Below are 25,673 nucleotides of genomic sequence, written 5' to 3'. Positions count from 1 at the left end.
CATCCCAACTCCTTGGCTTGGAATTCAAGGACTTTTACAATGGAGTTTCTGACCGGGAAGGGCTAACACTGGATGGGCACTCACCATGTGTCAAGAGAAGCCCTCTATGCAACCACCCCAGGAGGCGCCATATGACTCGCGTTCACAGAACAGAAGGCTGAGACACAGGGAAGTGGTCTGCTAATAAGTGGCAACCTGGGACCTCCAGAGTCCACACCCTGCCGCACGGCTTCTGTCTTCCACACTAGGTGCTGGACTCCTCCAGACAAAGGACTGAGTCCTCAGCACCTTGATATGCCCCATGCCCAGTGCAATAACTGAGACCAAGGGTTGGCCTAACATATATTTGCTCATTGAATTCGTCTCTACCTTCTTTCTTATACCATGAAATGTTCTCTCACTTCACTGAGGTCTGTGTCCCCAAATGTCGTCTCTCTGGACTCAACTTTTCAGAACTCTCTGTACTGGTAGCAACTCCTGACACTTTCCATTGCTTCGTATAAACCTTTCCTTCATAACACTTGGCAATGCCTGATACATACCCATGCATGCCTATACACATACACACACACATAAACACACACACACACACACTCTCTCTAAGTAAACACACATATAAAGAGACACATGCATACACATGAGTACTTGTACACATACACTTACATATATGCAAACATACACCTATTCACAAGGCACACTTATGAACACATGCATAAGCACACACATGTACGCATAGGTACAATACATGTGCACAGATGTGTGATACACGTGCATGTACATGAACACGTGTGTGCAGAGATATGCATACATGAAGCACATACAAACACACCCATATATGTTTATATGGTGTTTTATGAACTCCCCCAAAAGAATAAAAGCTGTATGAGAGTAGGACCTTGTTTTTGTTTGCCCCTATATCCAATACACCTACAACAACCCCTCACACATAAAAGAAGGATGTCACATATTTGTTAAATAATGGAATGGAGGCGCCTGGATGGCTCCGTTGGTTAAGCGTCCGAGTCTTGATTTTGGCTCAGATCAAGATCTCACGGTTCGTGGGATCCAGCCCTACGTCTGGCTCTGCACTGAAAGCACGGAGCCTGCTTGGGATTCTGTCTCCCTCCCTGTTTGCCCGTCCTCTACTCACTCCTGCATGCATGCTCCTTCTCAAATAAATAAATAAAACTTTAAAAAAAAATAAAAGAATCTTTAAATTTCTCTTGCCCGCTGCTATCATTCATAATGTGAATCTGTTGAGGTCACATTAATCACAGCTAAATATACATAGCCCCAGCAGGCATTGTTCTAAGTACTTTATAGATAATGGGTCATTTATTCCGGAAACAACTCTGTGAGGTAGGTACTATTATTTCCATTTCATAGACGGGGAAACTGAGGCACAGAGTGTCAGGTGACTTCCCGAGGTGACAAAAAAAGCAAGAGGAACCAGGATTTGAATCAGCTATGTGTTCTTAACTACTATACTGGGTTTCCTCCGTATCTTTGATTTTCATGGTTTTCAGAGGCCAAATTCTTACATCAGAGTCACAGTACACAGCATAATAAGGACTAAGTTATGGAAAGCTGGAGTGGGAGCCATGTTGTGGACTGATATAACTGGAGACTACCGCGATTTTTCTATATTCCAAAAACTTTCCTTAGTTTTCTTCCAGACATCTACCCTGGCCGCACAGTGCCATGAGACAAACCTCAAGATCCCCAGTGTGAGGAAATCAAAAACTTTTCCTCCCTGCTCTTCATAATGACTTATACAAATGGATGGTTAAGAGAAAATTGGAGCGAGGAAATTAACCAGACCTATGCACCAATGATAAGGAAGCAACCAGCAGCGAGATGCCAGGCTGCCACTGAGGGGTGATGGCTGGAGATGTGCATTTCCTCCCCAGCAGCTGCCGATGAGCAAGCCCTAAAGTAAACAGTGGTGCTCAGAAATGTTCCATGGATGTGGAGCACTGGGTGTTCAGTCCCTGTGCCATGAAAAACAGTGGACCCTCGGGGTAAGCCTACTCTTGCCCCAGTGACGCAAGTGCAGTATTAGACTCTGGGCCCCCAAACACTTTTCTAGCAATCTTCTGCCTTAGAATTTGGACTGTCCTCCTAACAGGTGGTTGGCAGGATCAGAACCTGGCTCTGGCTCTTCAGTGTGATCTTGTTTTGTTCCCAAGGCCAGCAAAGGAAACCAGCAACTTCTCTTTTCAGTCATGTATGAGTACGTGGGATGAACAAACGGTAGCTTCCGAAAACCAGATAAACTCCTGAAGCTAATGAGTCGGTAAAGATCTGCTCGTCTTCGGGGGCTCTGAGCACAGGAACTCTTGCTGGGTCATGACATTCTGCTCTATTTACTAGGTAGTACTTGTTTGATGCAAAGACTGCACCAAGCCAATGTGAAGTCATGGGAAGAAACCCACAGATCAGGGTTTGAGTCTCAGATCCAACCCTTCCGATCCTGTAACCTTAGGCAAATCCCTTCATTCCAAGTGACCATTTGCTCAATGATTAAAGGAGGTAAAAATACCAAGTGGTAGTTTGAAACTGGAAAGTCACCACACAGACGAAATTCATACCAACATTAATGTTAACACGAATCACCAAAACTAACCAGCAAAACTGATCAACAATATTCATATGCCCTTTAATATTACTGATCCCTCCATGATGCAGTCAAAAAATGGCTAGGCTGCTCCTATAAGCCTGGTCTTATTCCCCATGACTGATGGAGCCCTAGAAACCTGTGCAGCTTTAAGTATTCATTATGAAGTCATTTCCCTACTCTGGGCCTCGACTTTCTCAACCACAAAATGGATCCAGAAACACACCTGTCTGGAAGAATGTGAAACAGAAGCTCTATCTTTTGTTATAGATACATATGTTGGCGTGAGTGTAGGCTCACATAAGGAAGCCAGGGCAGGTAGGAGAAAGCTCACAGTCCAAGAAAGCCTTGGACCTAGAACCCTACTCTATCATTTGTTAAAATGTCACCTTGAGCAAGTTATTGCACTTTGATTTCCCGATGCTACATTTGGAAAACAATGGCAGCTCCCAGCAAGGCTGGGATGTGATGGCAAAACAAAGCAACCTGCTCATAGGTGGCTTAGAACAAGTTTACTTATTTAACAGTCACCGGTAGCACGGACAGTAGCATTACGTGGGATACAACGTATAAGATGGAATACACACATATACCACAATACATATACATGAGTATAGCCAAGCATATGTGTACACATGCAATGTGGACACAACTGTGTATGTATATGTACACATAACACACATAAACTGGGCGAATATGCCCATTCTTTTCCTGGCCTGGTTAAGTCTGGTTTTACTCCCTACAACCGATACAGTCCCTGACACCTGGAATCATTCCCTTTTCCTAATTTGGAGACTGTGTGGCCAAACAGGGCAAGAGGCACTGGCAGATGAATTAGGAGGCCCAATTTCTAACCTCAACTCTGACGGTAACTTGTCGGGGTAACCTTGGATGACTCACTGGTTTTCTGGGCTTCCGTTTGCTCATCTGCAAATTGAAGAATTTGATGTAGAGGATCTCTGAGTAACCTTTCAGCTCAAAGCCTATATAATCACCCATTATCCAGAGGAGTGTGGACGTCAAAGTAAAGACGTTACCATTTCAGCACAGGCTGACGGCTGTACCTCCTGAGTTGCGAGGCACAAGGTGGGTAGGATGGGCTGAGCTGGCTGTGGCCCCAAGGCCCCATAATCCCCCTCACTTTCTGACCATGGAGGAAAAGGCTGGTCTCCCAGCTAAGACCAGTACTTCGCAGTCCAAAGGAACACAGCGCTCCAAGAGAGCCTCGAGGCCTGGGGACAGGAAACCCAAAACTACTATCCCCCCCTCTTTCCCCTCTGCCCCTCATTGTGGCTCCTGCAGCTGCTAAGGTCCGAGGCAGCAGTGGTTCTCATTAACCCAAACCTCAGCTTAAAACAATAAACTCGAACTCATATTACCAACTTCCTCCTCCATCCTCTGATTCACATCCAGGAACTCCCAGAGCTGCCCCTGCTCTGTGTGCTCAATGACACTGCTTTTCTCCTTCCAGATTCCCCAGCATGACTGTATCTGCTCATCCTTCCCCCTCCATGTCTTACAGACCGGCTGCCTCTCTGGATCCACCTGGATATGCTCCCTCCTGCCTGGCTCTGGGCCCGAGCCTGGGCCTGGCTCCTCAACAGCACCGGTTTGGTCTGATTCGTCTACTTGGCAGACGCACATCACCACTGCTTCTGACCCTGTGTGCCCAGTGCCGACTCGTCCTGCAGGCTGTCGCCTCTGGGTACCGGGAGACACCTTCTGCCTCATAACCAGCTTCCCGGGTCCTGCCTGATGTTCAGACTCAGAATCCACGGTGCGGTAGGGCCCGGGAATAGGTTTGTTTTCTAAAGATTCCCCACTCAGATTTAGCCATCTCTGTTTAACTTTTCAAAATCCTCTCAGTTCTTACAGTAATCAATTCACTGATTTACTGAGGACTGACTGACTGACTGACACTGTGGGTCCTATACCAGATGACGGGCATTGGAAGGTGCATGTGGTTTGGTGAGAAATCTGAAATAGATGCAAAGTGTTGCAGATGGGGAGGGATTCGGTTTTCCTAAGAGTGGGGTTAACCTTGGAGAAGTCTCCATGGGGGAAATAACGTTAAGGTTGAGTGCTGTCGCCTAAGTGGGACCGCCCAGGTGGCGAGGAGAGACCACCCCATACAGAGCCAACAGCAGGAGGAAAAAAGGCAAGGAGGCAGAACGTGCATGATGTGTGGAAAGAGGGCGGGTGGCTGGTGTGGCTTGTCTCTCAGTAAGACGGATGGGGTAGCAGTCACCTTGTACCCCGTGCTCTTCACTCTTCACCTCTGTTTTCTTACCTCATAGCTGTTTTCACTTACGAGTTAACTGCACAAAATACATGTTGACAAACTACTAATATATTAGCCCCTGACTCGGGGCTGCATTTTGGCTTCCACAGAAGTAAGCTGGTGAAGAGAAATAATATCACTGAGGGTGTTTCAGTCTAGAGCAGGCCTCTCATCCTCTGCCCGACTGACTGGAGACCCACGGCAGGTCATTCTTTGTTGTGAGGCCGTCCTGAGTACCATAGGATGTTCAGCCACATTCCCGGTCTCCACGTGCCAGTCTGACAACCAAAATCTATCTCTAGACATGGCCCAGTGTCCCCTGGGGTAGGGGTAGGGTTAAAATCACCCCTGGTTGAGAAGCACCGGTGTAGAGAAACAGGAGAGCTTTAAGAGTCAGACTCAAGCTCAAATCTCGCCAGGACACGAGTTACATGATTATGGAAATGTTCTGCTTAGAACTGGAATTTCTACATGTACAAGATGGGAAATAACCTCTACCTAGTAGGATTATAGGGAGGGACAAGAGATAAAGTAGGTAAAGGCAAAGGGTCAGGCCAGAGTATTTAGCACAGAGAAGGCAGTAAAAACGGTCAAAATAGTAGAGGTACTAATAAGAGTAGTGGTTCCAATATATATATATTTTTAATTAACAATGCTGATGTTGTCACTGCTGGTATTACGAGGAATAAAGTCTAAGTGAAGTTAAAAAGACACAATGAATAAATAAGTTCTACTTTGCCGAGAAGCCATAATAGGGCAAGAAATGTTGTGATTCCATTAGCAGACACCACATCCTCTAGGAATCCTTTTACGGTTCTTCAAGTCTCAATTCGAGGTATAATCTACATTCTTCTGAGGCTCTCCACACTTGGTACATATAACTATCATTGTTTATTTAATGTTTATTTTCTCTACTAGACCATAGATTCCCAGAGGTCCAATTCTCTCTCATATCTCATGCTCCCATCAACTAGCAGTTGGTCATCAATAAAAATTTATTAAAATACTTTTTTTTAATATTGGTTATTTGCTCAAATGGCATTTTTAAGGGTCAAGTTCAAAGGATCCCCTTTTAATAGATACACCATTCCATAGAGCACAGTAATTAGAATGTGAGCTCTAGGGGGTGCCTAGGAGGCTCGGTTGGTTAAGCATCCAACTCTTGATTTTTGACTCAGGTCATGATCTCACAGTTGATGAGACTGAGCCCTGCACTGGGCTCTGTACTAAAAGCACGAAGCCTGCTTGGGATTCTCTCTCCTCTCTCTCTGCCCCTCCCCGGCTCATGCGCGGTCTGTCTCTCTCTCACAAAATAAATAAACTTTAAAACGAAAAGAATGTGAGCTCTGGAATCAGAAGGAGTAGATTTAAATGATTTACCACTTATTGTGTGGCTCTGGGTAAGTCAGGTAGTCTCTGTGAGCCTCACTGTTTTATTTGATAAATGGGAACACGATAGTAGTATATATATATAAAGTGGCTTTGAGAATCAGTGCTGCTTCTAGACCACTGACAATGGTATTATAGCTCACTGGAATAAACTAGAACTGCTACAGGAGGGCATGCATCAGAAGCTCTTTTTGTAAGGCTACGTAAACCAATTCTTCTGCTATTGAAAAAAAGCAAGAAGGGAAGAAAGGGAAGGAAGGAAGGAGGGAGGGTGGGAGGGATTCAAATGTCCTCATTTTGGTTTGACTCTGCAACTCCGATGAACAATTTATGCCAACTCAACACCTGGCAAAAAATCCAGTATCTGGAAACAAAGAGTAATGCTAAACCTAGGCACAGAATCTGCTAACATGATGGGATACAAATGATACCAATTTCCATAGGGAGTGCTCAAACCAAACTCTCTTGCTTCATGGAGAACTGAGCCTGGTACGCCTACTGTGTAGGGATAATTGCGTCTGTAATGAGAAGTTATGCTCTCTCTCAGTTGTAACATCCATCCCTCAGGGAGGAGAAAACACTCATTTATTCACTCACTCATTCACTAAACATGCATGTGTTAGGGGTCCTCCATATGCAAAGCACTGGGATGCAGGTTGCTGGGATATATGGATGAAGTGACACAGTATTTTCTCTCAAAGAGCTTACAACTGGTGAATGAGAGCAAGCTGTACACATAAAACTGGGTGACACATGCAGTAAAATGGAAGCAAGTCCAAGATACACAGGGGAAGAGGAAGGAATGCTTAAGTCAGCTAGAGGGAGTCAGGGAAGGCTCCTAGAGGAGGTGAATCAACCGGATTCAAGATCTGAGGGATAATCAGAAGTTTGTGTGATACACAGAACAACTGAGAGAAGGGAGCCTGAGACAGAAATCGGCTTGTTATTGCCTTTCAGGACAGCTGGGGTGCTGGAGCCAAGAACAGACCTGGAACAAAGTTAATACTATTTTTATAAGCTAGAAAAATATCAGCAGCAGGAGCCCTGGCCAGAACCACCCCCGCAAAGAGCAAACAAAGCTAGTCCTATCTTCTGGCTGTCTGCTGCAGAACTTACTAACCAGCACCTTAAGAACAAAATGTTCTTTAATCTTTGATTTTTATTCCCACAAAGTCCTTCCTCCTCTTTTTCCAGAACTGGAAAAAGCAGGGGTTGAGTGTTACTTGCCTCTTTGATCTTCATCCTCCTGTCCCAGGCTCCCTTGAGAATGAGAACCCAGGGAGATTTCTCCAAAGCAGAGGGCTGACCCCTCCTATCAGTCAGAACGGAGGGTCCAAGGTAGGTCATGCCGGGTCATCCCGTGAAGGGGCCATAACTGTCGAAGCCTGTTTGAGGGAGGCTTGGATGGCCTCCAATTCTGACCTCCAAAGCTGAATTCTTAACCTGACATTCAGCAACCTCTTAACATGGAGTTCATTTACCCGTTTCTTGAGACTGCTTCTGATCTCAACCTGTACAAGATCGAAAGCATTGAATCCTGCATTCTGTTCCCAAGTGCCAGGCAAGGAGAATCAGGGCACATTCAGGGAAGGCTGACAGAATCCAGAAGTCTGAGGTTCTTTTCCAACTGCCTGTCCAAAAAGAAGACCATTGTCCTGGTACACACCTGACTACAACAGTAACTCAGAGAACTTCCAATTTAAAGGCTTTTACTTTGGTCAGGCGTTATGATTTCAGAGTGAGAAAACCAAAGAGAGAAGCCTCATTATTATGTGCCTACTATGTGCCAGCTGCTTTACCTTCGCTGCTTTTCTGCTTTACCAATGCTCTTAACAACCCTGGTGGGGGGGGGGGGGCTCATTGCTATCTCTTCTTGCAAAAGAGGAAACACAGGAGTGAAGAGAGATGATATTCGGCCCAAGGTACACAGGTAGAGGGAGTAAGAATTTAAACTCACATCTTCAGACTCCACATTCAGTTCCCTTATTAGAGCATCATAACAATAGTGGTCTCCAACCAGTATTGTTAAGCAATAAACATGCAGGTCGGGAAAGAAGAGCCAGAATTTTCTCTTCGGAAGGAGTGGCACTCTGTCTGCTCTGTTCACACTATAACCCCCAGCGACTAGACCAGTAATTGGCAGGTTTGCAGGTACTCAGTACGTCTCTTTAGTGACTAGGCAGCTGGGTGCATCAATGACCTTCTCAAGACTCTCAGGCCTGCACAGGGCACCGGCAGGGTGAGAAACAAGAGGCAACGTTTGCTTCCAGGCCTCCTCTCTTCACCAGACATCCTAATTCTGTCATGACTGTAAGAGAAGAGGAGGACGCATAAGAAAGTATACGAAGGATAAAACTTGGTCAAAATTATGATCTTGACTGTCTTGCAGTTGCTGGGAAGCCCCCCTTCCTGTGCCCTTCCAGCCACCACCAGCCCCTAAGCTCAGCCCTTAAAGAATCCAAGGCCCTTATTCTACCTTTCCACGTAAAGAGCTTACTTTTGGAAAACATAGGGGAAACTCATTAACTGAAGAGTATTAAAAGCCTGAGTTAAAGCTTCAAAGGGTAAAATTCCCATCACAGAACCATCTCTGATTTAGGAAAAGAGGGAGGTCCCTCTAATGGCCTGGATTCCTCCCCGTGGAGCTCCCACACTTTGAGTGTGTACAAATAGCAGGTACCATATGGGGCACAGCAAGTGCTGGGCAGCAGTGAAAAAGGGTGCTTTGGTTCGTCCCTTAGGGAGGTCTGGGGATCTGACAAGGAAACAGGAGTCCTGAAGCCCCTGCAAGGTGCAGGCTTTCTTCCAGCAGGCAGTGGTCCAAGCCAAGTCCTTATCACCTGGCTGGGGGTGGATGGTTGAAATGAATTGAAAAAGCATGATAATTGAAAAAGCACGATGGAGAACGCTTCCCTGACCTCAAACATGACACAGGATATCAGGATTACAAGGGGACAGGAAAACTCTCTATCTATGTAGACCCCGAGTTCTTTCTGTGCCTGCTCAAAATCATGCCACTCCCATCAAAAGAACACATTGAAAAGGGAGAGAAACACCCTTGCCTACACTCAGTATTACCTGCCTGCCATTCCACCGACCCACAGGTACTACTGGCTGTTTATAACTTCTCAGGCATTGTGTTAGATCCTGGACACATAAAAGTGAACAAGGCAGACACATTCATAAACTGATAAGCACTACCCTGCTCCGGAAGTCCATGGACTACGTAGAGGAATCAGATACTGCTTGTTATCCTGTTGCATAAGGAAACATTAACTTCCACTCTACAGGTTAAGGCCATTTCACCTTATTCTTGTCTTAATATGACTGTATTCATTTAATAAATTTATCAAGCACTTATAGGAGCCTGATCCAGGGCTCAGCATAGGTGATACAAGAATAATAATATAATGCCCTCAAGGAGCTCAGAGTCCACTGGAAAAGAGAAGCAGATAAATGAGCAATTACAACCCAGTGTGATTATTTCTCTGGGAATACAATTATTCCAACCCAGTGTGATTATTACCCAGTGTGATTATATTACAACCCAGTGTGATTATTTCTCTGGGAATAAAATCTGAGTGTCCCATGGAAGGTTATGCAAAGAACAAAGCGTCTGCTATGAGACTTCAATTTCAAGTAGACATTAGGCAGTGGGAGAAGGAGAGGACCAATAAACCAATCTGGGAAGAGAAATACACATGCATTTATACAAATTGGATTCTGGGAGCACAAGTTCATTTAAGTATTTAAAAGATAACTCTTGGTTCTAACACAAAGTATGGACCAGAATATATTTCAAAACTCCTTTGACTATGATCCAAGGTAAGAAATTCATTTTCTTCATGGTCCAGTGTCTACGTTACTACCCATAAAATATAAACATAAGTCCCATAAAAACAGTGTTGACCCTTACTATGTGAGATGTACTCTGATGTTTTCTACTCCAGTTGATTCCACTCTGAAAATCCAATGGTCATGACCTACCAAATTGATAGCATGAAGTCTTAGCCATAATTAAAAAAACAAAAACACTGTTAGAAAGAAAGTCTAGGGAAAAATATGACTATAGTGGAAGTGAGAGAGATTGAGAATTGGAGAGGAGAGAGGAGAGAGGAGAGGAGAAGAGAGGAGAGGAGAGAGGAAAAAGAAAAAAGAAAAGAGAAAAGGAAAGGGAAGGGAAGGGAAGGGAAGGAAGGGAAGGGAAGAGAAGAGAAGAGAAGAGAAGAGAAGAGAAGAGAAGAGAAAAGAAAAGAAGAGAAAAGAAAAGAAAAGAAAAGAAAAGAAAAGAGACAAGAGGGAAGAAGGGGGGAAGGGAAGGGAAAGAGAAGGGGAAGGGAGGAAGGAAAAACTGTAATAAGGATGAAGAAGGGGTAAGAGTCATCAACCCCTTCCTGTAGTCCTTATCTCCCTGCCCGCCTTCCTACTAAAACTCATGGAGGAGACATACTGGTTTGGCATAGTTTTGAATTCACCGTCCCCAAGCACCATGTCTACGACACATTGAAGTGTTCAATGGGCCTTTGAAATAATAAACGCCTGAATGCCAGATGTGAGAATTATTTAGAAGATAAAATCAAGACTGCACCCACCTAACTGGATATAGAATATAAACCAAAGTATGAAAAGAAATCCATTAGACTTGTGAGGGTTTTGGAGTGCCTTTAGAACAAACTGTACAGGTAAGTGTACCACCATCATACGTGCTAGCTGAAGTGCACACATCTCTTTCAAATTCTCCGTAAACCAAAGAATCATCCAGATATTGATTCGGGCCATTTTTTTCCTGTTATTCTGTACTGAAAAAATTAACAAGATTATAAATACTACATGTGATTAAAAGTTTGATAACTCTATCCAAATGACTAACTGTAAAAAGGCTTTTCCTGGGGCACCTGGGTCACTCAGACGGTTAAGCGTCCAACTTCAGCTCAGGCCATGACCTCGCGGTTCGTGGGTTCAGGCCCTGTGTCGGGTTCTGTGCTGACAGCTCGGAGCCTGGAACCTGCTTCGGATTCTGTGTCTCCCTCTCTCTCTGCCCCTCCCTTGCTTGTGCTCTCTCGCTCTCTCACTCTCTCTCTCTCTCAAAAATAAATGTTAAAAAATTAAAAAAAAAAAAAAAAAAAGACTTTTCCTTACTATACCTGGAACCACCAGCCCTTGATCCCTGCTTTAAAAACAGGAAAGGAGTGTCTTAGGTTCCAAGGAATATTCCGTTTGAACACAGTGTTGGTCATGGACACAGGGTGGGAGGTTACCTAGGCCTCCTGCGTGGGCATCAATAAGTGAGGCTGCCACCGCAATTCCAGCAGGAAGTCCAAGGTCTCTGGCTGCCTCTGGTGTGAGCCCATTTCCAAGAGAAGCTCCAGGAGGCAGTACTTGGTTTCCTGAGTAGACATGAGAAACAACAAACACCTGTCAGTTTGAAAAACACAAAAGCAAACACAGGGTTTTCTTAAGGGAACCTCTCTGCTCCCGCCCCTGTCTTCTGCATTTTCTCAACCTCATGAAGATAAAAACCATGCACCCACAAAGAGTCCCTTTGCTCCTTTGGTGACTTAGGTGTATGTCCTTGGTTCCCGTGGGTCACGCCCTGGGGTACTTTACAAAATCAAGAGCTCTAAGGTACCTTTCAAATTGGAGAAAGATTCCATTCACGGGAAATTCCAAAGATATAAACACAGTGGCCTCTTAAAGACCAGTTAAAACAGTCAAACTGTTCCAAACGGGCTTCCTAACACAGCAGCAGCCCTAACAGCATACCTTATGCACACACACACATCCATACACAGTCCTGGGTTAACATATATTCCTAAGGAAGTTGAGAACCTTTACTTGTGTAGTTGCTTCCTGTCAGAGGATAAGGGAGGGAATTATTTTGTTCCAATAAAAAAAAAAAATCTCTTCAAAGTTTTTCTCGGTTGGAAATGAGAGCCCAGTCTAAACCTTGCAAACTTAACAAGGCTGCTACTTGCACAACCACAGAATACAATCTGAATGGTGTTCTTTGGAGTTGTGCAATGCAGCGACCCTGATATTTCAAGTGACCTTGAATTCCTGCAGTCAGTCAGGCCTTCAGTTAAGAATTTATTGATTGTCTTGCTTTGTGTGGGCGCTGTGGCGCTGTAAAAGGCAGTCCTTGCCCCCAACCTAGTTAGGGAGATGAGATCAGGACACAAGGAGCCATGTAAGTCAGAACAGAATGAAGAAATCCATCTGTTCTCAGGTGTTTAGCAGAGGCTGAGTCCTCCCCCTCCCCTTGTCAAGAAATTCATAATTAGTGTTTGTGCACCGCAAGGAGGGGGTCGGGGGAGATCCACATATATGCTAAGACCTCTCTGAGCTCCAAGATTCTAAGATTCTGAATGTGTGCTCAGTAATTTGCTTGATGCTAAGATACCTACCACTTGTTCGTTGTTCCAAGGAGCCCCAGGGCTAGGCTGAGGTGCTGCAGGACTTTTGGGGTGAAGGGGAAGGTGGGGGTTGAGGGAGGCAGAGGGTGAATGGCTCACCAATCTCCTCTAATTGGAAACAAAAAACCCTCCACAACACCATTTTTATCCATTTTAGGTAACGAGCTTCATCTATAAATGAATTTGGAAAAAAAAAAAAGTCTGCTAAGAAAATCAAGAGGAAGAAGACTGCAACCGTTGCAATGCATCCTGGAGCTTCACTGTCCAATTTGGTAGCCACTTGGCATGTGTGGACTAAACGCTTGAACTGTGGGCTGGAAGAACTCAAGGACCTTAATTTTCCACTTACTTTCATTTTAATTCATTTCAATTTAAAAACTGACACTCAAGTCAGCAACTGAAAAACTTTTTAAGGATGTTTGAAACCACTGTGGCGTGCAAATCTACTTTTTGAATGTTAACTGAGGACATCTAAATCAAATATTTACAATGAAGTTTTAGTGTATGTATTGGGAGGTACTAAGCAGGAAATATGCATCAGATGTCAAAAAATTTGTATGGAAAAAATAAATGTAAAATATTCTTAACTTTTATATCAAATGCATGTTGGAATCCTATTTTGGACATATTAGATTATACTACATTGAAATTAATTTCACCTATTGCCTTTTACTTTAATGTGGCTACTAAAAAATTTTAAACTGTGTATGTGGCTCATATTATATTTCTATAGGACAGCCCTGGTCTGGAAGACAAAATCAAGATGCTCCAATGTTGGGGCAGAGAGAAGGGAGAGCTTCTAGCCTGCTTTGAATACCTAAGCCAGCAGAATCCTAAAGGAGAGTGGTGCCCTTCAAGGTAGACAATCTGTCTCTGGACACGATGTGGAGTATGTCACTGTATCTAGGATCTAGCACATAAAAGACAGCATTTGCCTTTACTGAGCATTTCTGTGAGAGGGACAGTGCTAAGGATCTGCTATGCATTTTCTCAGTTCATTGTCACATAATGCCATGTGAAGGATACTATTACTGTCCCCATTGCACAGATGGATGGGGAAAGTCAGGTTTATGAAGGCAAGGTAAGTTCCTTAGAGTCATACAGCTTAAATGTTGGGAGTACAGGCCATAGATTCCACTCCAACCGATGCAAACCTGTGCTCTTATTGGTTAAATTACATATTGGTGGATCTGTTTTTAAGAATTTTAAGTGAAGAAAACAAGAGAAGAAAGGACTAAAGAAACAAGAGAAAACAAATTTTTTTTTAAATTTTTTTAATGTTTATTTATTTTTAAGAGAGAGAGAGAGAATGCAAGCAGGGGAGGGCAGAGAAAGAGGAAGACACAGAAACCGAGGCAGGCTCCAGACCGTGAGCCGTCTGCATATATCCCCACGCGGGGACTCTAACTCATGAGCCATAAGATCATGACCCGAACCGAAGTCAGACATTTAACGGACTGACCCACCCAGGCGCTCCAAGAGAAGTATTTTTAGAACAAACATTATGTAGGTTTAAAAAGTAGCATCATTTGGGGGCTCCTGGGTGGCTCAGTTGGTTAGGCATCCGACTTTAGCTCAGGTCACGATTTCACGGTCTGTGGGTTCAAGTTCCGTGTCGGGCTCTGTGCTGACAGCTCAGAACCTGGAGCCTGCTTCTGATTCTTTTTTTTTTTTTTTTTTTTTTTTTTTTAACGTTTATTTATTTTTGAGACAGAGAGAGACAGAGCATGAACAGGGGAGGGTCAGAGAGAGGGAGACACAGAATCCGAAACAGGCTCCAGGCTCTGAGCTGTCAGCACAGAGCCCGACACGGGGCTTGAACTCACTGACTGCGAGATTATGACCTGAGCCAAAGTCGGCCCCTTAACCGACTGAGCCACCCAGGCGCCCCCTGCTTCCAATTCTGTGTCTCCCTCTCTCTCTGCCTCTCCTCCACTCATGCTCTCTCTTGCTCTCAAAAATAAAACATTAAAAAAAAAAAAGTAGCATCATTTGGAAGTCATGCTCACCACCTTCAGATTTTTTTAAAGGGTTAATTTTGATAGGAAAGTAAAAATGGGAATGGTTTCACCTTCATCCCCGATCTTCACAAACATAAAGGCCATGATTTTCATTTAAAAAAAAAGGTTCTGGACAGAAGGAGGATTAGCAAGATGGGGAACTCTTGTAAATCTTCTGGGCAGCAGGTTAGAAAGAACCCTGGGCTGGCCAGGTACAAGGGAGTCCAGGGTTTGCAGCCAGATCTAGGTTCAAATCATATGCCGGTGGACCACAGGTAGATTTCTCAGCACAGGCAGCATCTTGAGCAAAGGCCAAGAAACATGGGAGACTGCCAAAAAGGCTGAGTAAAGTGGAACAGAACCCTGGCTGGGACCCAGCAGGGGGCGGAAGGAGCAGATAAGGTTGGAGATGGAAGTGGAGACAAAACAGACACTGTAATCCAGACTCAGGTGTCTGAACTTCATCATGAAGATCACGGAGGGCCCCTGGAGGAACAGTAAGCCAGGCAGTGAGGTGACTGGATTTAAACATTGCTACAGATCTCTTGGGCAGCATGGCAGAAGACAGAAAGGGGTTAGGGAGAACAGTTGTGAAGCTATTTCAGGAAGAGAGAAGATATGAACCTTCATCAAGGTATGGGCAAGAGAGTCGCAGGGACAGGCATGTGCAACAGAAGAGATTCTGTGAAGCAGCAAGTTACAGGTCATGGCAGTTGCCTGGATATGGGAAATATGGCTGATAGGGAGACGCCACGGCTTGGATCCCTGTTAAGGACAGACTTGCAGCCCAGTAAGGGCAGTAAGGGCAGCAGACAGCTTCCAGCTGCCAGCTCCTTCAGGCTGCTGTGCCAACGTGACGCCTTTCCCAGGACAGCCGCACCTGATGACTTAGCAGAGACAGAGCAGAGGGATTGTGATGGCACCATTCGCTCCAGAGCACTCTGCTGGGCTGGGCAAGGGGCATGGGACTATATCACGGCTCAATTTCTCCCTCTGCCTCATCCCCCTCTCCTCACCTTCTTATCACAGATGGCAACCCCTAATAATTTGAGAGAGACCCTCAAACCTGTCTCAGCATCTGCTGCCGGAGAACCCAACCGGGGGCAGTAGGCCAGGCCTTCTCTCCAGCCCACTGGTCCAGGCATGAAAATAAATACGCACAAAGCTTAACATCCTCCTTTGAACTGGAACACAGCCTTCAGGAATAGTCCATCTGGGCCCAAAGTAGGAAGAACTTTTGTTTATTTAGAGACCGAAAACAAATAGCTTGGCGTAAGAGAAGATGATGGAAAAGGTGGGAATCTCTTAGAAATCACCCCATCAGATCATGTGTTAGGCTTACCAGCCAGGGTTACATCTGAGGGACTGGTGGAGCTGTCAGAAGCAAGCTTTCGTGCGCCTGGACAACTTTTCTGGAAATAATCCTCCTTTCAGCTCTTCCTTGACCATAAAATTAAGTTAATCACAGCATCCATTTTCCCAGACTTAATCAAGACCTCACAGCCTCACCACTGGCTGTCTTTCCTAGCCTCTGTTCAGCCATTCATCCACACAGCTTCACAAACATTCAAGAACAATGGTGGCCCCGTATAGTTTTGCCCACCCTGTGGCAACATCGAGGTGCTGGGGTGTATGTGAAAGAGGCACCTCTGAGACTCACACAGTGCTCTCTGCTAACCAAGGCTCTCAGCCCCTCAAAAAGTGCTCTGCAGGTGAAATGTACATGGTATTCCGAGAACGCCAAGGAAGGAGGGGACTGTGAGTTGGCCCTGGGAGTGCAGGAAATCAAGATGAAGGTGACATTTGAGCCTAGTCTGGTAAGACAGGTGGCGGATTGCTGGTTTCAGAGCTAGAATGCTCAGGGGAAATGGATGCCATTAGAGCAAAAAGCCGTTCACTGCAGGCAGCCCCGAGGGGCACAGAGTGTTTGAGGCAGTCAGTATGTTGGCAAAAAGGGCACCAGGGAGGAGCCGTGAAGTGGGGACCTCAGGCAAGGCGAGGAGCTCCAACTAAGGCAATGAGGCCCTGCCAGCCAATAGCTCTGAGCACTTAGATTTGTTTTTTAAGAAGATAAACCTGCAGTGGGGAAAGGCTAGAATAGGAAATAGTTTTTTATCTGTAAAACAATCAAGCCAACTGAAAAATGCAGGCTGCAAAACATTATGTGGAGTATGACTTCATTTTAAGAACAACAACAAAGAGGGTAGATGGACTATTTGTAAAAATACATTCCTAGGGGGAAAAAAAGAAAATTGCTTTTTCCTGGATGAAGAAGTTATTATTTTTTTTCTTTTTACCAACCTATACTAACTGTTCTGCCTCGAACACACATTTCTTGTGTAATTTTTTTTATAGGTGTTTTTCCCTTTAAATCAGGGTAAATAAATGAGGGCACAGGTATTCAGAAAATTCCTACAAAGCCACTAAAATTAATGAGGAAGAATTTGGGTCTGAATTCGGAAAGAAGTTCAAAATACATTCAGCAAAAACATCAAGACACAGAATAGTGTTCACAGTGTGATCCCATGTGGGCATTTTATTCAAGTATACAAGAATGGAAGCATGTATATTTCCAGAAAAATCCTAGAAAAACATGCAGAATGTTGTTAAACAGCAGGGATGGGGACCCAGTGTGGGACACTCTTCTCTAGGATTTGTGCTTCCTCTATACCGTGACCTTAAATTTCTTTTGTGATCAAAACAAACTAGAGTAAGTTAAAATAAAAGCAAAATTAAGAAGAATACTGTGCACCTTTTCCAAACCCTGTTCCTCAGCCTGAAGGCAGGAGAGGCCCGAGGACAAGGACACTTCAGCTATTTTCTTGGTTTGGCTGGCTTCTGTTCCTGTGAACACACTCTCATGTTGGGGTACAAAAAAGCAATCGCTCTGAGGGTTCGTGGGCTCATGTCCACTGAACTCTTATTCAGACGGGCAGATTCAGTGCGAGTGGTCAAAAGCTGGAGCCTACAATTATCTGGTGGTTGCGGTCTCTCCTCACAGGCAGGGGCTACTATTACACCAAATCTTTCCCTACCAGTTTTTCAATTATCTATGACTAATGAGCACTTTGGGAACAGTTTCAGACACACACATAATCCTCTTTCCTGACGTCAGCAGCAGAAATTAATGACTGTGTGGATTGCTGAGAGACAGAAAATGCATTATAATGGTCAACAGAACTGTTATCCTCTCCAGGAAGAGGGAGACGGGGGAGGGGTGTTGTATTAACTGGAAGGTTCAGTGTTCCTCTGTATTTCTACAAATGGGGATGAAACCCAGGGGAAGAGTGGGCTCAAAGTCCTTGGAAATGTCAGAAAGAGGTCTGGGCATGGGCAGCATGAGACCCTGGTTCCTCTGTGTGTGCCACTAAGGGCACTGGTTCCTGCTCAGTTTTGCCAAGGTCAACAGGCCAACTGGACTGGCTGGAACGGTGCTCTCACCTGCCCTGCCAGCAGAGAGGCTCTCTGAGCACTGCGGGACTGAATCCACTGTCAATCTGGTTTAGGAGTGGGAGAACAAAAGCAGAATTATCCTTTTGTACTCTCCAGTGATAGGCTGGAATTATCTTAAGAGCATGTGGTGGTGTATGTAAGTTTGCTGTTTCATGCAGGCATAGCACGGGCATGATTTTAAAGATGGTTACAACCTGCTCCGACTCGGGTTGAGCTCCCAAATTAGCATGAACCCTCCCCAAAGAAAACAATACCATCATGTGTATATGGCTGCCAGTAGACTGGTTATTGATACTTTTAAAAGAGCTGAGGGGCGCCTGGGTGGCTCAGTCGGTTAAGCGTCTGACTTCGGCTCAGGTCATGATCTGGCGGTTTGTGGGTTCGAGCCCCGCGTTGGGCTCTGTGCTGATGGCTCAGAGCCTGGAGCCTGCTTCTGATTCTGTGTCTCCCCCTCTCTCTGCTCCTCCCATGCTCATGCTCTGTGTCTCTCTGTCTCTCAGTAATAAACAAACATTAAAAAAAAATTAAAAGAGCTGACAATATTAGGGGCTTGAGCAATACCCAGCACCTAAATTCCTCTGCAGAGACCTCGGTTTAGACAGGTTAGGGCAGGGAGCTTTCTGGAACCAAAACTGATACAAGACTGACAGAAGAACATTCTGGTAATTCTTGCTCCTGCAGAGGAGTCACACACATCCAGAACTATTCACTCAACCAGAGAAATTAACAAAAAACTCAAACCTGATATGCCCTGCTCTCTGTTGAAAGACATCTTCCAAAGTATTGCCTTTCATTTGCCTCCTAAAAATGACCTCACTTTAACTAGGAATTAAACTCTACTTTAAATTACTGACTAAATGTGAAACTTTCATTCGTTATTTATTACAGAAATGTTGACTGAGTATCTACTATGTGCCAGGCACTGCTGTAATGCAGAAAATGCATTAAGGAACAAGACAGAGAAGTTCTCTGCCTTTACTTACAGGGCTTACTTTCAGTAGACATACAATTCCCATCCAATACCTCTTCTGAATTATATCTTGTAATTATTTTATATTGTAACCTCTTCTACGGTTTGGGCTATTATTTATAAATCTTTATATCCCGTTCTTGTATTCTGACCTATAGTAGGTATTTGTTTAATAAACATATCACATATTTTATTTTTTAATGTGTATTTACTTTGAGACAGAGAGAGAGAGACAGATAAAGAGAGAGAGAGAGAGAGAGAGAACATGAGCGGGGGAAAGGGCAGGCAGGGAGGGAGAGAGAGAATTCCAAGCAGGCTCCACACTGTCAGTGCAGGGCCAAAGCAGGGCTCAAACTCACAAACTGTGAGATCATGACCTGAGCTGAAATCAAGAGTCAGACGCTTAACTGACTGAGCCACCCAGATGCCTAACATATCATATATTTTAAATCAAATTCTGAATGACCCTCGTGCTAAGTTTTGATTTTCCCCCATGTTTCTCTCTTCCCCTCTCTCCCACTAAACAGAGAATTACTCAAAGATGATTTTATTTATCTCTGCATTCATGTACCCTTCCCCCCAGCACACAGCAGTGTCTAGAACAAGAGTCCTTGGTGATGTTCATTCAACTGAATTTGCAGCTTTCTTTTCAAAAGAGAAGACCACCGTTCAGAACCTGGGTGGCTCTGTCGGTTAAGCGTCCTACTTCGGCTCAGGTCATGATCTCACTGTTCACGGGTTGGAGCCCCCCCATCAGGCTCTGTGTTGACAGCTCAGAGCCTTGAGCCTGCTTCGGATTCTGTCTCCCTCCCTCTCTGCCCCTCCCTTGCTCCTGCTCTGTTTCTCTCTCAAAAATAAATAGAAACATTAAACTAAATAAAATAAAAAGAGAAGAGCACGCAGATCAATCAAATTAGACAAACAGATTACACACACACACAAACATACACACACACGATGCTGAGTATCAGCTAGGAGAGTAAAGGGAAGAGGAACATGTTTCCTTATATAATCCTCCCAGTATCACACCCTCACCTCTCAAACTCAGGGACAACAGAAGGTCTCAAGGCCTATGCACGTGCCTAGAAAATGGTGACCAGCAGGTCCAAGCCTCTCACTAGGTACACTGATGCTACTGTGACGAGACGCTATGGTTATCACCACCTGGTGGAGTAGAGACTCTCAAATTCTCCTTGCGTGGTCAAGTCTGAATCAAGAAGTGGATGGTGGTTAATGTCTTAGGTGAAAAGCCCCAGATCTCATTGCTAAGTGGGTCTGAGGAAGGCAGGATGGACGCCAGGCCAAGGCGTTCGGACTTGTTCTGACAGGCAACTGGTAACTATTATAGGTCAGTGAGCCAAGGAATGGTTCACACAACGTGTGTTTCAGGAAGATCAATATCATAGTAACAGTACCTGTTTATCAAAACCTACAGGCTTTCCGTCACTTTTTGGCATTTTTCAGTTGCTCTCACCTTCAATGCCAGCAACAAACCTACGGGCTGGTGCTAGAATCACTACGTTGTAATCATAAAAGCAAAAGCACGAAAGGTTATTTAATTTGTTCAGTCACCTATGTGATGAGGGGCACAGTTAGGCTTGTAGTCCAGGATTCCCAGGTTCCAAAGTCTAGGATTTCTCAACTGTACCATGTAGATTAGAGGAGCTAGATACTAGACCCAGGAAGAATAATCTCCAGTGTGTGTGGGGTCATGGATAGAAAAGCAGGCAGCTTCATTTGCAAAGGCTCCCTTGGTGGCTCCTGTCCAAGGACAAAACCCCACGACCCATGCGATCCAGCAGCTCAATCTTCTAGCTCTTTCCTTTCCTCTCCTAGGCAGGTTCCAAAAACAGAGACTCTGGACTTCAGATGCCCCAGAGAGACCGTGGACTTCAGTGTATTCCTTTTTCAGTAGAGAAAACTGAAACCAGAGAGGGAAGTGACTTCCCTGGGGCCACCCTGCTGTGGTGGCAGCATCTACACTGAAGCCCAGGGACTCACTTTTCCACACCGCCTGCCGTGGCAGTACCAGCCTGGACTTGCCCCTATCTGGAGCAAGAAGCTCATCCAAGCCAGGACGAACAAGTCACAGGGCGAACAAGAGAGTAGACAAAAATCCAGTGGATTCCAATGGCGTTGGCTGCCGATTCTGAACTATTCCGAGCATATAGTGCAGGCTTTTCAGCTTGAAATCATCCACTCTGACACCCACACTGACCTAATTCTCTAGATAATTGCCAATGCCCTATTTTATTCTCACCTAGCCTAAGGCCACCTCCAAAAGCCTTTCCTGGGTAGATCATAATTAGTCACTTTTTTCCTCTACAACCCCACAGCATGTTTCTTAGAATTACATCATTCTGTTCTACATAATGGCTTTTTTCCTTGTGCTTCATTCCTCCATTTTAGATTATAACCACCTTGAGGGTAGAGGTCTTTTCACAGGTGTATTTGTAGGAAGCATGCAATTTAGGAGGAGTTCAGGTTAGGAGGTGAGCAGGCTTGTGATGGAGGGCGAGTGGTTTCATTTCTTTGCCTTCCTTGTCTCCTCCCCTGTAAAACGGTTATAATAATGCTATTATGTTATGTGAGAATCACGCACGGTAATACAAATAAAGCACCTTAGAATGCTGCCACGTGGCAAATACTCAATTAATATGAGATATTATCATGGTACAACAACTCCCTATTCCCGGTCTGTCGGATATCACATGGCCTATACTGATTACTCAGTTCATTCTGGCTGAGTTTATAAAGCTTGAGGAGGGATCCTTGATGCTACGGCATGTGGAGATACATGCTTTTGGGGTCATGAGAGCAAACCACAGAAACTGTGAAAGTTGTTAAAATATTCACAGTGATGGAATTCAGTTTTCCAGTACAAAAAGAGTCTCCCTGTAGTCATGTCTCCATGGCGTGTCTCCAGAGTGAAATGTTTAAAAAGTGCAGAAGGTGTTCTCTTTGGAGTTATTTTAAGGACGAAATGCTTGTTTCAGAAGGAAAAATCATTATTTTGTCAGCAAAACTCTTGACTGTTATGATGACCAATGCTTCTAAGACCCAGGCAAACAGTTTGGCCACAGACAGTTGGGAAAGACATATTTGGGAAATACTTTCGCCGTCGTTGTGCTGAAGATATTACCGGGGTTAAAGCAGTTGTCCTCACAGTTTTGTTTTGTTTTGTTTTGTTTTGTTTTGTTTTGTTTTGTTTTGTTTTCCCCACAGTCTAGTAGAGAAGACACATATAGAAAACCGGGGACTTATCTAAGGCACCTCCATTTTTTCTGTAGTCCCATAGATTCATTAAAAACAAACATTAGAAAATCAGGATCATTTAACAGAATGTTTTATCAGCAAAAAGACAGGAAGGAGATGATCTCAAAATAAAGGACGTTAAAAACAATTAAATATAATGCCCTCTTAAGACCGTATTTTCTCCTCCTATCACCCACCCTCTGTCAGGGGCCAGTGGTGGTCTCTAGTCTAGAATACTGCTTGCAAACTGGTAGTTTACAAAATGCTAACAACCTCCTAACAATGGGTGAATCAACAGGATATTGAACTGCAAGCTCTCACGTAGAGAAAGTCAGCAGGTCCAGTGCTCACCACACAACGCCAAACATCTGGTGATTTGAAGACATCTGGGGCTTTTTTATCATGTAGACCAAACATGATTCAGGTAATTGACCAAATTTTTCACTTCCCAACCAGATGTCTTACTTTCATATAAATGAAGCCAATCTTGTACTTTCATGTGCAAATAAGCTAGACATAAATTCACCCCTGGAGGGCAGAATTAATTGCTTATTCTCAATGAATACTAAATTACATATTATTTCTTCTTTTTTCCACCATTCTACCTTTGAAAAAGGTTTTCCACCCTTGCTTTGAAAAGCATACATTTCATTTCAGAAACGTTCTGTCTTTTAAAATGTTTCTCTCTGAGTGTTTTACTGCAAGGCAGTGTGCTATAATGAAAAGAGTGTGGTCTTAGGAGTCAGGATGAATTGGGTTCTAATTCTGTGCATACCCCCACTCCCAAGCTGTTAAGGGTCTTGGAAAAAGCTAAAGTCTCGGAATTCAGTTCCTTTGCAGTTATAAATCATTAAATCCACCTATAAATGACACTATGAACACCTGAGATCATTCATTCTTATGATACGTGTCAGGCACTCATTCTGTGCCCATCACTGAGATATGACAGAGAGCTACCATGCTGCCCCCTGGGAGCTCTGTCAAGACCACAGGCAGGTGCTCCGAAGGGCATGCTAGAAAAGTCGCGCTCCGTATCCTGAATGGCAACATATTGTCCAACAAAGTAATGAACGCTTTTATTCAGGATTTTTAATAAAAGTATGAGCAACTTCAACTGTAACTAATTTTTAAAGGGAGTATCAAGTTTGTAAAAAGGAAGGATCTGTCTGAAACCTTTCCTCTTCTTGTATTGCTTTCAAGCACATATTGGAATTTGCTCTCATCATGTTTGTTTAAAGAATTCATGTGGTTATCAATGACCCTCCACCTTCTATGCCGTTGTCCTGACAACCAACCATTTACTAGACAGAATATGGAAAGCAGACGACAATGTATCCCTTCAGTCAGGTTCAGTAGGTAAAACTCAACAGTACAGAGACAATATTCAGAAGACCAGGGCCTTTGTGTTTGAGATCCTTCAAGGGGAAATAAATACGGAGATATGAACTTACACACACAAAAGAGAGAGCAGTGTATAGAGAGCTCAACTGGGCGAGGAAAGGCTGTCACGTAGAACTTTTGTGTGGTTGAATAGCTGTTGTATTTCTGAAGCCAGGCTACAAAGAAATACAGCACATAAAGACAAAGGGCTAACTTTGTTGTTGCTATTGTTTATCCTAACCAGTTAAGATTCTTTTATCACCAAAGACCAGAAACCTCTCAAATATATGAAGAACTGAAATGTGGCTGTGGTTTTTAAACTTTTTCCAAGGACCATGTCTTTCCCCCCCTAAAAGGAATCTTTCACAGAACCCTGGCATGTAAATCTGATCAAGTAAAGGAGGAAATGTACAAAAGTGATGTGCTCTAGCGTTGACACTTGGGGGACATCCAGATGGTGGGGGCTGATGAACATGGGTTTAAATCTGGAATTTAATCTATGGTGGAGGCTGCCAATCTGCAGACACAAAAGAGGAGAGGAATGCAAGTTTGGGGCTGTAAATGAAGCCCCTTCTCTTAGGCTTTCCTGTAGCACAGAAGCTGAAGAAGCAGAAAGTGTCCACTATTTAATGACAAAGACTATGACCTCATCCTGGGTGAAGGAGGACATGGGCACTACAGCATCCAAGGAAAGGAGTGGAATTTGCCAGGTTGGCATTTGGCCAAAATGTCAGGGAAAAATCGCTGAAGCGCTCACCCACACTGCCATGGGAATTTAGCAGGGGAAGATTCCAAAAAGGATGCTCTCACTTAACATCATTTAAATCTCCATCTCCGTCATCCAGGGTATATGTGTACAAAGTGGGGGGCCTCGTGCAGATTGTGGGGAAAATACTCAAGGAGCAAGAAGATGGAAGCTTCCAGCTTTGTCAATGAAACAGCATCTGATTTCTCCAGTCCTTTAAAAAAATTTTTTAATGTTTATTTATTTTTGAGAGAGAGAGAGACAGAGTGTGAGTGGGGGAGGGACAGAGACAGAGGGAGACACAGAATCCAAAGCAGGCTCCAGGCTCTGAGTCATCAGCACAGAGCCCGACGCCAGGCTTGAACTCATGAACCATGAGATCATGACCTGAGTTGAAGTCGGATGATCAACAAACTGAGCCACCCAGGTGTCCCCTAATTTCTCCAGTTCTTAAGTCTCTCGTTCTTTGGACATAAGACCTGTGAGAATGAGGGACTTAGGCAAAATGGAAAAGGAAGGTTGGCCCAGAACCCAGAAGCATCCCCAGCTACCACAGCCTTTCCCGCTGGCTACAGATGTCATTTCCAGGGGGAGCACTGAGGGTAGAGGGAGGGAGACCCAACTTCCAACAGGCTTTAGTGCCTGGAACTGAGAGCAGAGAAACTGTGCAGGACTCCACCTTCTGGAGCTGTTTCCAAGGAAAGACGTTGGGACTGTACAGCCTCTGGAAGGTGATCAAGGGTGGACTCCAAGGGTGCCAATGGAGAAGGGCATCTGTGAGGCCAGCCCACAGAGCTAGGGCCTGTGTGATCAAAATTGATTTTTTTTTTTTTAAAAGAAAAATCAAGATCATGAAGCTATTACTCACTGTAGTTTTTCTTCAGTTTACAAAGACAACACAGCTTCACTACAGACAATTCAAACAGTACAAAAAGACAGGAGAAAAAACCCTACCCTCAATTTTTCTCCTCCCAGAAATAACTACTGCTGAAATATTAGAAACTATTAAAGACCATCATTCCAAAATATTAAGATACACATGTATTTAACTCTACATAAAAGGGATCATGTAAGTATGTAATTTTATATTCTGCTTTGAACTCAGTAGTATGCCCTAGACATCTTTACTCACCAATGGGTATGGTTCATGCTTCTTGAAAATATATCCTA

The 25,673-nt window shown here is 44.2% G+C and overlaps 1 protein-coding gene across 16 annotated transcripts in view; it reads right to left on the bottom strand.

Annotated features, from left to right (window-relative positions):
* FGGY (FGGY carbohydrate kinase domain containing) overlaps positions 1–25,673 on the bottom strand; it is a 447,559-nt gene that overhangs the window by 236,489 nt on the left and 185,397 nt on the right. For 15 of the 16 annotated variants that reach the window (XR_008294918.1, XR_008294919.1, XM_015072330.3 and 12 more), the window contains one exon: positions 11,546–11,674. The exons of the other annotated variant lie outside the window; for it this stretch is intronic. Coding sequence is in view for 13 of the 15 variants with exons in the window: in XM_015072330.3 (XP_014927816.1) it covers positions 11,546–11,674 (129 nt within the window). In the remaining 2 variants the exon portion in view is untranslated. The remainder of the gene's footprint in view (positions 1–11,545; positions 11,675–25,673) is intronic. 16 annotated transcript variants of the gene reach the window in all.

Source organism: Acinonyx jubatus, chromosome C1 (assembly GCF_027475565.1).
Source record: "Acinonyx jubatus isolate Ajub_Pintada_27869175 chromosome C1, VMU_Ajub_asm_v1.0, whole genome shotgun sequence".
Taxonomy (NCBI): Eukaryota; Metazoa; Chordata; class Mammalia; order Carnivora; family Felidae; genus Acinonyx; species Acinonyx jubatus.
This window is presented reverse-complemented; position numbering and strand designations above follow the sequence as displayed.